Genomic DNA, 14,758 nt, shown 5'->3' with positions numbered 1-14,758 from the left:
TTGTCTCTCCTTAAAAAAAAAAAAAATTTAAACCCAAGTCCTCCTTGGTGTGATGGCTTGTGATGGCGTCTTCACCCAGTTATCTGGTATCAGGAGAGGCCACACCCACCTAAGGGGTCTTGGACTCCTCTTTGCCATGAAGCTGCTTTTGGTTGAAGATAATAAGAAATCTGTATTTCAGCACATCTTTTTGGTGGGTTTTTTTTCACAGTAACAATAGCAAAAGAGTTTCCCTTCCTCTATTTGTGGCTAAAACAAAAAGTTTGAAATGCACAGCTTTAAGGAAGAAACAGAAAAAGGGAGCTGGCTGACCCAAGTGGGCCCCGGCATCCCAGGAGCGCCAGCTTCCCAGGGGAGGACAGGATGAGGAGGGCCCCCACGGGTGCCTGGGCTCAGGGGTGACCTGAAGACCCTTGACCGAGGCCTGTCCCTCCCAGTCGGTGTTCCCACACTCAGCTGTGCTGCTGCCCGGTCATTCTTACAGTCCCCAGCCCAGTGACCTGAGACCCAGACCCTTCAGGTCACCAGCCATGCTTAAGCCATCGCCCCATCCCAGGGCCTCCACAACCTTGGCTGACACCCTGGACCCCTGAGCGCAAACCCAGCTTGCTGCCAAGAACCCCGACAGCTTAATGATAAACCTGCAGCCTAAAACTGTGTGAGAGTGACTGAGTCACTGGCACAGGAATCCAGAGAATGTTCTGGAGCCTGTGTGTGTTTGCTCGTCTGATTATTTAACGTGTCCTGAGTTACAGGCAGGACACACTGCACTGTCTGCCAGGCCGAGATGGGAATGTGGGCCCAGCTCAGGAGTCTTCACCCTGCCTGGTCCCTATCTCTCAGTCCTCTCCCCAGAGACACTGAACTGAGGCCCAAGAAGCCCTGCTTTCTGTTTCTAAGTCCCACAGGCATTGTTGTGGGGGTGGGGTGGGGTGGGGATAGCTGTGCCTCAAGGTATTGGAATCTTAGTTCCCTGACTAAGGACCACACCTGTGCCCCTGGCAGTGGTTAAGCTCGCTCTTAAGCACTGAGAAGTCCCCTATCTTAATAATTGTTGTGTCCATTTTGGCAGTATTAAGTACATTCACAGTGTTGTACAACCATCCATCTGCATAACTCTTGTCCTCTTGAAAAACTGAAACACTATCCCCATTGAAGAATGACTCCCCTCCCACAACCCCCATTCTCTCTGTCTCTGTGGATTCGTCACTACAGGTACCTCATATAAGTGGAATCACATGGAATCTGTCCCTCTGTGATGGCTTATTTCACTCAGCATCATGTCCTCAAGGTTCACCTGTGGAGTAGCAGGTGTCAGGATTCCCTTCCCTTTTAAGGCTGAGTAACAGTACATCGTCACTGCGACAAAAGTCTGTGTAGTCAAAGCTATGGTTTTTTAGTAGTCACATACAGATGTGGGAGTTGGACCGTAAAGAAAGCTGAGCACAAAAGAGTTGATGCTTTTGAACAGCGGTGTTGGAGAAGACTCTTGAGAATCCCTTGGACTGCATGGAGATCAAACCAGTTAATCCTAAAGGAAATCAACCCTGAATATTCACTGGGAGGACTGATGCTGAAGCTGAAGCTCCAATACTCTGGCCACCTGATGCGAAGAACTGACTCATTGGAAAAGACTCTGATGCTGGGAAAGGTTGAAGGCAGGAGAAGGGGGATGAGATGGTTGGTTGGTATCACCTACTCAATGGGCATAAGTTTGAGCAAATTCCAGGAGATGGTGAAGGACAGGGAAGCCTGGCATGCTGATGTCCATGGGGTCACAAAGAGTCAGACGTGACTGAGTGACTGAACAACAGCATTCCATTGTGTATCCATTCATCTGTCTGTGGACATGGAGTTGTCCCCATCTTTTGACCACTGTGAACAATGCTGCTGTGGAAATGGGGGTACAAATATCTGAGTCTCCACTTTTACCTTCGGGATGTAGGCCCAGAAGTGGGATCACTGGCTCACGATAGTCTTGTTTTTAATCTTCTGAGAAAGCACCTGATGTTGGCCACACTGGCTGCAGCTGTTAAGGCGGGGCCAGCGGTGCTGGGGTTCATTGCTCCACTTCCTCACCCCACTTGGTTTCTCTCCTGTTCTTTCGCTGCTAAGGGTTGCACCGTGCTCTGCTTCTCATTTCCTGCTGATGGGTGAAGCAGACATCTGACTTTGAGTTGTTTTGAATGCTCATGGCTCACTCTCCACTGCTTTCCAGGAAGGAGATGAAGACGCTGGAGCTGTCGGGGTACCTGAAAGGCGAACTGGGTGCGGAGGAGCAGCTATCACTCATCAGTGGCTGCTCTGACCTGCGGGAGGCAGTAGAGGGCGCCCTGCACGTGCAGGTGAGTGGGGACACCTGCCCGCCCGGCTGGCAGGGCCTGTCCCCCGGGGTCCTTGGGTCAAAGGAGGGGAAAGCGTGGGGATCGTGAGCCTGCAGGTGCGGATGGCGTTCACGTAACCGGAAACACTGTCTCGCCAACCCCCTCCCACCCCCACAACCCCTCACCCTCTCCCCGGGATGGAGTTCTCTCTTGGGGTGTTAGAATATTGAGTAAAAAGAACATCTTCTGGACAGCTAACAGTTTCCAATTCTAAGTAGATGAGAGACAATGTTGTTCTGAGATATAAGAGATCGCTTAAGAGAAACCCTTTCGTGTCTGGCAACGTTTGCATTTACTTTTTCCAACGACTTCATTCAGAGAATCAGGCCGTCCCCACTGCCAAGGACACTCCAGGCCCAGCGGACTGGCGGCAGCTCGGTGTCCACGCAGGCTCCAGCCCGCCAGGGCCTGAATGCAGCTACCGCCCCATGAAGACCTGGTGTCTCCCGGCTTCCAAAACGTGACGCTTAAGCTGCCTCACCCCATGTCCAGCCAGTGCTGGTGTCTTATCTGGTCTGTGACGCTGCTTGAGCTGAGAACTGGGAGCAAAGCCAGGCCTGAGCGGGGCTGCTGGTGCAGAGGCCTCAAGCCTGACGCTCCTCCAGTCCACACGGTAGACTTCCTCCTTTCCTCCTGCTCTTTCTACCGCATCTTGTGTCCCGCACAGTGAAGGGTCCAGGACTGACGCCAACCTGGCCCTGAGCTCTTAGCCCCTCATCCTGGTCCGCTGAGGCCTCGATTCCCGTCCTCGGTGGTTGTGGTCACCTCAAATGACCCTTATTCCAGGCCAGGCTCCATTGCTTCCAATGAGAACAGTAGGAAACCCCTTTGGGGATCAATTTGATACAAGATATTTACATGATGGAAGTGAATGCTTACAATGACGTGTATGATGTGACCTGACAGCTGAGCATGTGACGTGTCACCACACGTTTCCCAGAAGAGTGGTGTCCACTTGGGTCTGTCTCCACTAGAGAGACTTGGCTTCTTTTCTGAACAGTTTCCAGTGCCCTTTGCTTTTTCCTCTGAGACGTTTGCTGTGCTTTGTAATCCGTGTGTGATGATGGCTGGAAAGTTTCATCTCCAGCCTCAAGTACTAATTGTCAAGCCTTTTGTTGTTTCTTTTCTTCCCTACAGTGGTATGGTATGATCCATGCGGTAACTGGCAGTGTTATTTTTCTAAAGCGATCTTCGTGTGTGTTTGTGTTAGTCTCTCAGTCGTGTCCGACTCTCGTTGACTCCAAGGACTGCAGCCCACCAGGCTCTTCCATCCATGGAATTCTCCAGGCAAGAACACCTGAGTGGGTTGCCATTTCCTTCTCCAAAAGCAATCTTAATGAGGCTTATTATAAATTTTCCAGCACTAGCCATTGCAAGGGAAGCCCTGTGGCTTAGTGGTAAAGAATCCACCTGCCAATGCAACAGACGTGGGTTTGAATCCCTGGGTCAGGATGATCCCCTGGAGAAGGAAATGGCAACCCACTCCAGTATTCTTGCCTGGAGAATTCCGTGGACAGAGGAGCCTGGATGGAGTCGAAAAGAGTGGGACATGACTAAGCAATTGGGCATACACACTTGCAGCTATTGAAAAGTCATGCCCCAGGAATAATTAACATGTCTGTGTTAAATTTCTTTCTCTTCTGATCCCATTAAAAAAAAAAAAGGGATTCTGGGACTTCCCTGGTGATACAGTGGTTGGGACTCCGTGCTTCCATGGCCTGGGGCCCAGGTTTGATCCCTGGTCTGGGAACTAAGATCACAAACACCACATGGAAAAAAAGAAAAAAGACCTTGAACCTAAAGAGTCAAGGCTCAGGGCTGCACTTGCTCTCCAGGGGCCTCACAGCACCTCCAGTCTTAGTGCTCAGAGATCTCCTGCTAGCCGCCTCCTCTGAGCAACTCTGTATGGCTCCCTCTTTCCCATTTAAGGACAAATTCTCATCGTAGAAAAATTCACCTAGGCTTTTTGGAGACTTTTGTGTTTATAAAAAGAAAACGATCATTACTTTAGGGAATTGCCCAAAGGCAGGAGGAGAGCATGTGAATTAACACAAACACTTCTTTAATCACAAACCTTCTAGTTGTGCGAGTTACTGAGCCCCGGGAATCACTGCCCTAGAAATGAGAGTGGTCGATTTGTCTTCCACCCAAGTCCCAGTGGGCGGGTGCCTGGGTCGGAAGGTTTCCTCTGCTGAAACGTGGGAGGGAGTGAGAATGGAACCTGAATTTCTAGCACTTAGTGCAATTTTGAAATCAAATCTGGCCTGGCAAGAAAATCTAGCGTGCTGGAGAAATAAATGTATTCTGAAGAGTTTCTAAAGCATTGACTGTTGTAGAGCGTTAAGGGTCATTAGGTATGACACAGAGGCTTTATCTCATCTCTGCAACTTTTTACCTAAGATCCAGGCAGCTAGCTGGTAGGAGCCATGGGAATTTTGGTCACGGAATTGTGAGCTCTAAATGGACTTTCCTTATAGTCAGCACAGACAACTCAGATGTGTTTTTCCATGTCAGTGTGAGAATTTGCATCTGAACCTTTACCTCTAAAACTGGGAAAATGCTTAGTCATTTTGGTAAGGACTTTGAGATTGTTAGTAATTATAGGAAGCAGTGTTCGTAATAAATACTATGGTTTAAAATTTATGCATTTGCACGGTCAGCCTTTTTTGGTCTTGTTCCACTGAGACTCAGAGTGATCCTCCTTTTGGTGGGAGTGGGGGGAGAGGGGGGCGGCAGCACTGAGTGTGCCCAGGAGTGCACGTTGAATCCTGAATTTCATTTTTCCTGTTCCATGTGTGTTTTAATTTGTAAAATCAGATTATTATTCACATATAATAAAAGCCGGCAGTTTTAGTGTTCAGGTCTGTGTGTTCCGACAAATGCATGTGGTCATGTCACCACCCTCCCCTGTCTCCCCCGGTGCTCCCCAGCTTCAGAACATTTCTGCCATCCACAAAGCCCCCTCCTCCCACTTTGTGGTCTGGCCCAGGCCACGAAGCCGCTGGTCTGGTTTTGTCCCTGCAGCTTTGCCTTTTGTACAATGTGGTACAATGTGGACTCACCAGGACTGCACGTGCTTTGTTAGATTTACACATCTCCTGGTTTAGATGCTACCGTAAATAGTACCTTCACAAAATTTCAGCTTCTGCTTGTTCATTGCTAGCACATAGTCATACAGTTAAAAGTGGGTTGTTTGATTTATTTAAATTTGGAGGGTTTTCCATATGTCTTTGTTACTGATTTTTAGTTTAAATCTGTTCTAGTCTCAGAACATACTTGGCGTTATTTCAATTCTTTTATTTTGTTGAGGCATGTTTTATAACTCAGAATATAGTCTGTTTTGGTGAATATTCCATGTTCAGTTGAGAGAAATGTATTTTGGAGTGAACTGTAATATGTAAATATGGGTAAAGTTGCTGGATAGTGTTATCCAGGTCTTTTCCATCCTAACGGATTTTCTGTTACTTCTATTCATCAGTGAGAGAAAAGTATTGACATCTATAATTGTGGATTCATTTCTCAGTTCAAACCAGGCATATAGTTGGGTACTGAGTTTCTGTCCCCTTTGACAGACCCTTTTAATTAGCATGTTTTGGTCCATTACATTTAGTGTAATTACTGATAGGTTGGATTAAAATCGACTGTCTTGCTTGTTCTTTTCCATTTGTTCTGTTTGTTTTGTGGTCTTCTTCCCCACCCTGCTTTTTGGCTGGCTTATAGATGGAGCATTTCTTATCATTTCATTTATCTCCAGGATTGTTCATTTATACCTCTTAGAAATATTTCTTTGGTGATCACCATAGGGTTTATGAAGTTTTTTCCTAACTAGTCATGGTCTGCCTTCATGTGTTGGGTAAGAACCTTACAGCAGCACACTCCCAGCACCTTTCCACTTTTCTGCTGTTGTCACAGGTTTTCCTTTTACACATCCTGTCTCAGCATGTACAGCTGCTGCCTTTTCTTTGTACAGTCAACTAACATTTAGGGCAATTAAAATTAAACTTTATATTTATCTGCGTTTTCACCATTCCAGCGTTCTTCGTTTCTTTGTGTAAATTCAATTTCTCCTGAATTTTTCTCAATTTTATTTATATTTATTATTAAATATTACTTATTTATTTTTTGGCGTAGCAAGCAGCATGCGGGATCTCAGTTCCTGACCAGGGATGAAACACGTGCCCTCTGAAAATTTCAAAAGTGGTACACACACATATACATACACACAAATGGCTTACACTTGTAGAGGAAAGAAAAGAAGCATAAAGACATTATGAAGTAAAAAGTGAAATCCATCTTCCTTCATCTTCCAACCTTTGGGGGTGAATATTGTATGCAGAGTATGAAGTTTATTTATCCAGAGTTCTAAAACTCTTGTTATCATATATTACACACTTAACATTTTAATAACATGAATCTTATAATGGTGTAATGTTTTTGACTTGCTTTTTGTAGTTAGTAATATATTATGACGTTTTCCCTCATGTCCTTACATACTGATCTACCTATTAGCGTGTTTTTTATATGTTGAGAAATCGTTTACTTGTACACTATTCAATTATTAACTAAATAATGTGTTTTTAACCACTGACCATTAATGTTTAGAAATAAAACAGTTTAACACATTGAAATAATCTTTATGGTTTGAAGACTACCTTACCATATGACCCAGAAATCCCACTACTGGGCATATACCATGAGGAAACCATAATTGAAAAAGACACACGTACCACAATGTTCATTGAAGCACTATATTTACTATAGCCAGGACATGGAAGCAAGCTAGATGTCCATCAACAGATGAATAGATAAAGAAGTTGTGGTACATAAATAAAATGAAATATTTCTCAGCCATAAAAAGAAACACACTTGAGTCAATTCTAGTGAGATGGATGAACCTGGAGCCTGTTATACCAAGTGAAGTAAGTTAGAAAGAGAAGAACAAATATCACGTATTAGGACATATATCTGGAATTTAGAAAAATGTATGATTTGCAGGGCAGGAATAGAGACAGAGAACAGACTTTGGACACAGCAGAGGAAGGAGAAGGTGGAATGAATTGAGGGAGTAGCATTGACACATTTACGTTGCCATATGTAAAACAGCTAGCTAGTGGGAAGTTGCTGTATAACACAGGGAGCTCAACTCAGAACTCTGTGACCATCTAGAGGGGTAGGACGGTGTAGTGGGTAGAGGGGAGGTTCAAGAGGGAGGGGACACATATACTTATGGCTGATTCACCTTGTATGGCAGAAGCCAATACACTATTGTAAAACAATTATCCTCCAATTAAAAAATATTATAAATTAAAAAAAATAAGGCGTTATACATAGTATTTTGGCCTCTGAAAGTTTGTGTGGTAATAAAGCCTATTCTAAAATGCCTGTGTGCTCAGTCGTGTCCAACTCTGCGACCACATGGACTGTAGCCCGCCAGGCTCCTCTGTCCATGGGATTTTCCGGTCAAGGATACTGGAGTGGGTCGCCATTTCCTTCTCCATTACTCTAATATATGGTCCGCAAATTTAAAAAATGAAGGCCAGATAGTAAATGTTTCAGTCTTTGAGAGCTGAGTATAGCCTCTTGCATATTTTACAGCCCTTCAGAAATCTAAAAGCCGTTCTTGGCTGGGGGCAGTAGACTGTTTGGCCTGGATCCCAGACTGCTGGCCCTGCTCCAGTTTGTTAAGGTGCTTTCCTCCCCACGACCTAGGGAAAGGAGTCCACCATCAGCGCGTGAGCCTTTCCAGCTCTTCCCGGGGGCTCGTCTCCGTGGCAGTTTCCGGGCCTGCGTTTGCCGCGCGCTCTCTTGCTCCCCCTGGCGTCTGTGTGCTGCACTGCAGGATCTCCGAGCGGGACTGAGTCCCATCCGCGTGGGGTCAGGGAGACGGAAATCGGAACCTCGCACCCCCGAGGCAGGCCGGTGGATGTGCAGCTCCTCCCGGGGAGAGGCTGTGGGCTGGGCTTTCCCTCCCGGCCCTGGCGGGGCTGGCTTAGGGGAGGCGCTCGTGGATGACAGCCACCTTCACGCTATCATTCTTGTCTGTGCGCCGGCCTGGCCCCGCCGCCTCCTGGGCTGTGGCCCCAGGTGAGCCCGTCTGTCCGTGTCCATCTCCTGCTTTCTCTTCAAGGCCCCCGCGCAGGTGGGATTCGGTCAGTCAAAATCAACGTGATCATTCTCAGTGTTTTTACAAATGAAACCTGGTTGATGATCGCTGTATATCATTCTTCTGTATTTTGAGTTGTGTTTTTAAGGTCAGGTTCATTGAAAATGGAACCTCGAGGTTTAGACCCCTATCTGGCCCTTGGTGGCTTGTTGCTGGTCTTGTGAGTTCCCCTCACCCTTGTAAGTGCGGCCAATTAAGACGGAGGATTTCAGGATCACCAGTGTGGGGTACATTGATCTCCAGTGTGGGGTACTTTGGTCTTTAAGATGCTTATTAAATTGATAAATGAAAACAGGTATTTCACTAGCCAAATTTGTAGCAACAAACATGCCCTTGTCCCAACACTGACATTTGTAATTTGGTTCCAAAGTTACTGTGAAACTGAATGAGCAACCCTACCTCCCCCTAAACTGTACAAAAAAGAAGCTCAGATCTGTTTTAAAAAGCATAGTACCACTCTTTTGGAAAGAAGGGGTGACATTGTAATAAATCCTGGAATGGTGACGTAACATTGATTGTATATAATATAAATATAGATAGAAATCTAGATATCTCTGTGTATCTAGACCTTTCTTCCTATAGTTAGGAACTTAATTATCCCTTATGCCTTAGAAGTTGTAGGTTGCTAAATTAATGCTCAAAGTCAAAATAAGCAAGTGTCTAATATAAACATTATTATTTTATGAAATCTGTTAAATGGAATGTATAGATACCAACCAAGGAAATTATTTTTAATCTTATTATTCAGTTGAAAACGTGGTAAGTCCATTTAAAAGTAGCCATGGCATGCAAATTTAGTGCTTGGGATGTAAGAGTTGGACCATAAAGAAGGCTTAGTGCGTAGGAACTGATGTTTTTGAACTGTGGTGTTGAAGAAGACTTTTGAGAGTCCCCTGCACTGCAAGGAAATGAAAACCAGTCAATCCAAAAGGAAATTAACCCTGAATATTCACTGAAGGACTGTTGCTGAGGCTCCAGTACTCAGACCACCTGATGGGAAGAGCCAACTCATTAGAAAAGACCCTGATGCTGAAAAGGATTGAAGGCAAAAGGAGAAGAGGGCTGCAGAGGATGAGATGGTTAGATAGCATAACTGACTCAACGGACATAAGTTTGAGCAAACTCCAGGGGATGGTAAAGGACAGGGAAGGCTAGCGTGCTACAGTCCATGGGGTTGCAAAGAGTTGGACATGACTTAGCAACTGAACAACAACAACAAATAGTAAATACTTCTGCAATTGTAATATTATTTTCCCTTTTTGCTCTTGGCGGTGGGTGGTCATTGTTTCCCAAGAACCTTAGGTTGATCATACAGCACATCATGAAGTCCTGCCTTCTTAAGAGATATATTTTAAGGCATATGAGGAATCTGGGTATTTAATATTAATAAAAACCCAGGAACACCTGGGGCAAAACTCCATGCTAGTGAAAGTTCGAGGGCCCTGTGTCCCGCAGCGAGAGCCATAGAGGCCTGGGGTGGTGTTTGTTTTCCCGCCAGCTCTCTGGCTCTGGCTGTTCTTGGTGGCACAGGCACCCGGGGCTCAGATCTGCTTACTCTGAGCCACCCTGATGTTTATTTTCATTTGAAAGTCAATATTCCAAGACTTGCTGCCCAGCATATCTGTTTGAACAACTGGGGGGAAACATAAGGAGGTTTCTTTCAAGTTGTTGACTGTCCCCTTTTAGGATTGGGTTCAGACCAACTGCCCAGGGGAGAGCTGCCTGCCTGACACACAGAAGCCTGGTCACCAGCACAGCTGGTGGTGTGTGTTGGGCAGGGAGGCCTTCCTGGAGGAGGTGCTTTCACACTAACTTAGAACCCTTTAAGGACCACCTTGTTCCAGGTGGCCCTCCTGTTCTTTCCTGAAGTGACCCTCGGAAGGCTCAATTCGGCTCTGGCAATGTGTCACTAGTGACAGTTACTTATGTGAGTGGGGTTCCACACAGTGATCCTGCATAAAGCCAGCTGTTAACAGCTGAAAGTGCCAGAAAATATGAAACACGTGTTGTCCCTGCCTTAAAACTCCAACTGGTTTCTGTCCTGAAACAGAATGGCTCTTCAAACTGGTGGTTGAGATCCAGCTGCTGTTCCTTATAGATCCAGGGCCCACACCCATACTTTCCTGGGTGTAGGCTGATGTTTTTATTAACTGTCTGCTGCCTCCCTAACCCCTAAGGAGGGAATCCCCTTCTTTAGAGATGAAGAGTTGGAAATGGATGTCCTTTATTAAGAGCATCATGGTACAACGGAATTACCCTGTTACTTAGACCCAGCTAACCTGTTACATTTGGGGTACTTTCCTGAGACATTATTCCTGAAATGTTAGAATAGGTGAGAGTCATTGTTTTAAAAATGAGGAACAAGTTATCTTGAGTCCTGCCACCCTCACAAAATACCTGTTTTTATTTATTTATTCGGCTGTGTTGGGCCTTAATTGCGGCACTCAGGACCTTCTTTGCGGCTCACAGACCCCCAGTCGTGGATCACGGACCGCCTAGTCATGGCGCGGGATCCTCCCTAGTTGCGACTCATGGACTCCTAGTTGCGGTACACCGACCCCCAAGTTGCGGCACACGGACCCCTGGTTGTGGCTCACGGTCCCCCAGTCACGGCTCATGGACCCCCTAGTCATGGTGCAGGGACCCCCTAGTTAAGGCGCACGGACCCACTAATTGAGACGCGTGGACCCCCTAGTTGTGGCCCTTGGGCTTAGGTGCCCCTCAGCATGTGGGATCTTAATTCCCCGACCAGGGATCAAAGCCATGTCCCCTGCATTGCAAGGCCAATTCTTAGCCACTGGGTCACCAGGGGAATCCCATGGTACTGATTTTGGTAATGTGTTTTCTAGCCTATTTTGGATAGATTTTTTTCATCACTGACCTAAAGAAGACACAGAATATGGCAAACACTATGGTCAGTCGTTGCCAACAGTGTCAAGGTTCAGCTGCCTTGGTGTCTCCCTGGTGTGTTTTCTTTCGCATCCTTGGTCCGAGCGTTCAGCTGGGACCAAGTGCATGTGTCCTAGAGGCATGAGAGCCATGCCTGGGGACGAAGGACTATTCTGGCTGGAAAGGACTCTCTGGAGGGAAAGCCCATTTTGTGTAATATTCTGGGGCCTGACTCTCATGCGGGGGAGAGGAGGATGAGGTGCTCTGGAAGCCTCCTGTCTGGGTGAGATGGTTTGGGGCGTGGAGTGCACCCCTGTCTGCTCGAGTTGTCACCTGTCCTTGGTCAGGAAAAGGATGGGAAAGCCTGGCGCCCTGGCAAGGGCCACAGGGCACTTATGCCCATGAGAAGTTTGCACCTCCCTTGGGAAGTAAGCGGGACTGGAAGTAAATTAAACACAGAGCTCAGAGCGGGGAGGTACGAGGGGAGGGTATGAATGATCTTGGGGACAGGCAGCTTTCTCACGAGGGGGAGGAGTCTTCCTACATGTCCTTCTTGAGTAAAATGAAGCACCGTGTATGTTAAGGAAACCTCTGCTGCAACGACCAGAAAGTTGTAGAATGGGAGTCCATCTGTGGGGTGATCTGATTTTTCAGGGGGAAATGCTGGGAAAAGACACAAGTGTCTTGGAGGTGGAGTTTTGTGAGGTTTGTCTTTTTCCTTGGCCATATTTTCTAGATTTTCCGCAATGAATGTGTATTACTTCTGTGGTAAAAAGCACATGGATCCCCTGGCAGGTGCTCTGGGAGCAGCTGAGCCTGTAGTGGTCAAGACCCGGACTTGGGAGACAGACAGATGCGGGGTCCACGCCCCGGTGCATCTCTCCGTCAGTACCCAAGTTTCAGCGCGTTCTCAGCTGTGCGGGAAACAGCTGTCTCTTTTCTAAGACATGGGTCATACACAAAATGATTATCCTGAGAATTAAATGAAAAGGTGTACAAAGCACATACCACATACCAGCTGCTGTTGAAATGCTCAGAGTTTCTTATACCAACAGCTTTTCTTAAGTTTTTTTATATCTAAGTTTGAGCTGGGCAGCTTTGGCTTTATTTCTGGTTATGAAGCATGCATGCATGTACATTTCCTGCAAGTATTAGAAGAATCATGTCATTGTCTATGGCTTTGTGTGCTCAGTTGCTCAGTTGTGTCTGACTCTTTGTGACCCCCATGGACTGTAGCCCACCAGGCTCCTCTGTCCGTGGAATTCTCCAGCCAAGAATACTCGAGTGGGTTGCCATTTCCTCCTCCAGGGATCTTCCTGACTCAGGGATCAAACCCACGTGTCCAGCGTCTCCTAAACTGGCAGCCTGTTGCTTTAGGGAGGCATAAACTCGGTAGCTCCTCTGGGAGCTTGCCCAGGCCCAGGTGGGCTGCCCGACCAGGGCTTGTCCAGCCTCCTGCGCACTGAGAACCTTGGCGTGGGGCGGTGGCTGGGCCTCCCCAGAGTCGGCCGGTGACACCTGCCAGGCCTGCCAAGAGGGAAACAAGCACTTAGTTATTATGTTAAATGGCCTGTGTGAGTACGTGATGCACCTCAGCTCCTGCAGCTGCCAGGAAAAGGTTCCCACGTCTTCCTGGGAGGCCTGGCTGGGCCCCAGGACCCTCTGTGGTGCTCAGACGTGTCAGGGTTGATCTTATTGCCGGTTTCCGGCAGCAGATGTGGTCATTGCTTGCTCTGTGGGTGCTGGAAGGGCATCCTAGATGCCCTAGACAGAGACCGTGTCTGTGCCCTGATTCTCCAGATGTTTCCTGGTGCCAGGTGCTCCCTGGTACCTTACTTACCCCTGTCACCCTCACCTCCAGGCTGCTCCTTGCCGTCAGCACCTGCTCCTGCTCCTTTGGACAGTTTGGGGTCCCGCTTTTGTTCTCTTTGCTTTAGATTCTGTCTAGTGGGCTGTTCTAAGCAGTATCCCCTCCACCCCCACCACCCCGGGTGCAGTCACCCCCTGCTGCCCACAGGGTTGGGGTGGTTCACAGACCCTGCTCCCTGCTTCCCTCCCCTCCCAGCACCCTGAGCTCTTGTTTCTTTAACAGTTTTGTTTGTTTGTTCTTTTAATGTGGTCCCCATCACATTTATTTTTGTTTTTTAAAAAAAAAATTTTTTTTTTTGCTATACTGCATGGCATTTGGAATCTTAGTTCCCTGACCAGAAATCGAACCTGTGTCCCTGCCTTGGAAGTGAGAAGTCTTATCCACTGGACTGTGAGGGAAGTCCTTGTTTCTTTAATAGTTTTTTTTTTTTTAAGAGTGACAGTCAACACATATTTTTAGTGGCTTTGAGAGATCCACACTGTGATTTTGGGCTGTAACTCCTGGCAGAATGGATGCTGGTGGCTCCTTGGTTAACAGGTGTCCTTGAGCCCAGAACTGGCTGGTCTGTGGGTCGCCACAGGCCCAGTAAGACTTGAGCACTAGACAGGCACTGCAAACTGACACAGCTGTAAGATCCCCACTGGATTTCAGTGACTTACTAAGGAAAAAAAAAAAAGAATGTAAAATATATCAATAGTTTTTAACACTGATTACATATTAAAATGACAATATTTGGGTATATTGAGTTATTGTTTAGTCGCTCAGTCATGTCCGACTCTTTATGACCCCATGAACCGCAGCACACCAGGCGTCCTGGTCCATCACCAACTCCCGGAGATTATTCAAACTCATTCAAACTCATGTCCATTGAGTCAGTGATGCCATCCAACCATCTCATCCTCTGTCACCCGCTTCTCCTGCATCTTTCCCAGCACCAGGGTCTTTTCCAATGAGTTGGCTCTTTGCATCAGGTGGTCAAAGTATTGGAGCTTTGGTTTCAACATCAGTCCTTCCAATGAATAAAATGACAATATTTTGATATATTGAGTTAAATAAAATTTATTGGTATAACTAAGTTCATCTGTTTCTTCCTGCTTTCTTAATGTGGCTACTAGAAAACAGCATTGCATACGTGACCCACGTTGTGTTTCATTGGGTGGCTGGTCTGGAGCGTGAGGTCTCCTTGGCCCTGCTTTATCAGTTAACTGTGGTCCCTGCTGTTCCCCTCGGCAGGGTCTGCCCTTTTGGTTACTATTTAAAGGGAAGTAGCTGATCGCCGAAGAATTGATGCTTTTGAACTGTGGTGTTGGAGAAGACTCTTGAGAGTCCCTTGGACTGCAAGGAGATCCAACCAGTTCATTCTAAAGGAGGTCGATCCTGGGTGTTCATTGGAAGGACTGATGCTAAAGCTGAAACTCCAATACTTTGGCCACCTCATGCGACGAGTTGACT

The 14,758-nt window shown here is 46.8% G+C and overlaps 1 protein-coding gene across 3 annotated transcripts in view; it reads left to right on the top strand.

The window, feature by feature from the left end:
• The window catches only part of CRYL1 (crystallin lambda 1), a 52,891-nt gene that overhangs the window by 12,591 nt on the left and 25,542 nt on the right, over positions 1–14,758 (top strand). For all 3 annotated transcript variants that reach the window (XM_055426414.2, XM_088842682.1, XM_055426413.2), the window contains one exon: positions 2,219–2,345. In XM_055426414.2, the coding sequence (XP_055282389.1) occupies positions 2,219–2,345 (127 nt within the window). The remainder of the gene's footprint in view (positions 1–2,218; positions 2,346–14,758) is intronic.

Source organism: Moschus berezovskii, chromosome 13 (genome assembly GCF_049115385.1).
Source record: "Moschus berezovskii isolate FMDL1 chromosome 13, NW_MosBer_1.0, whole genome shotgun sequence".
Taxonomy (NCBI): domain Eukaryota; kingdom Metazoa; phylum Chordata; class Mammalia; order Artiodactyla; family Moschidae; genus Moschus; species Moschus berezovskii.
This window is presented reverse-complemented; position numbering and strand designations above follow the sequence as displayed.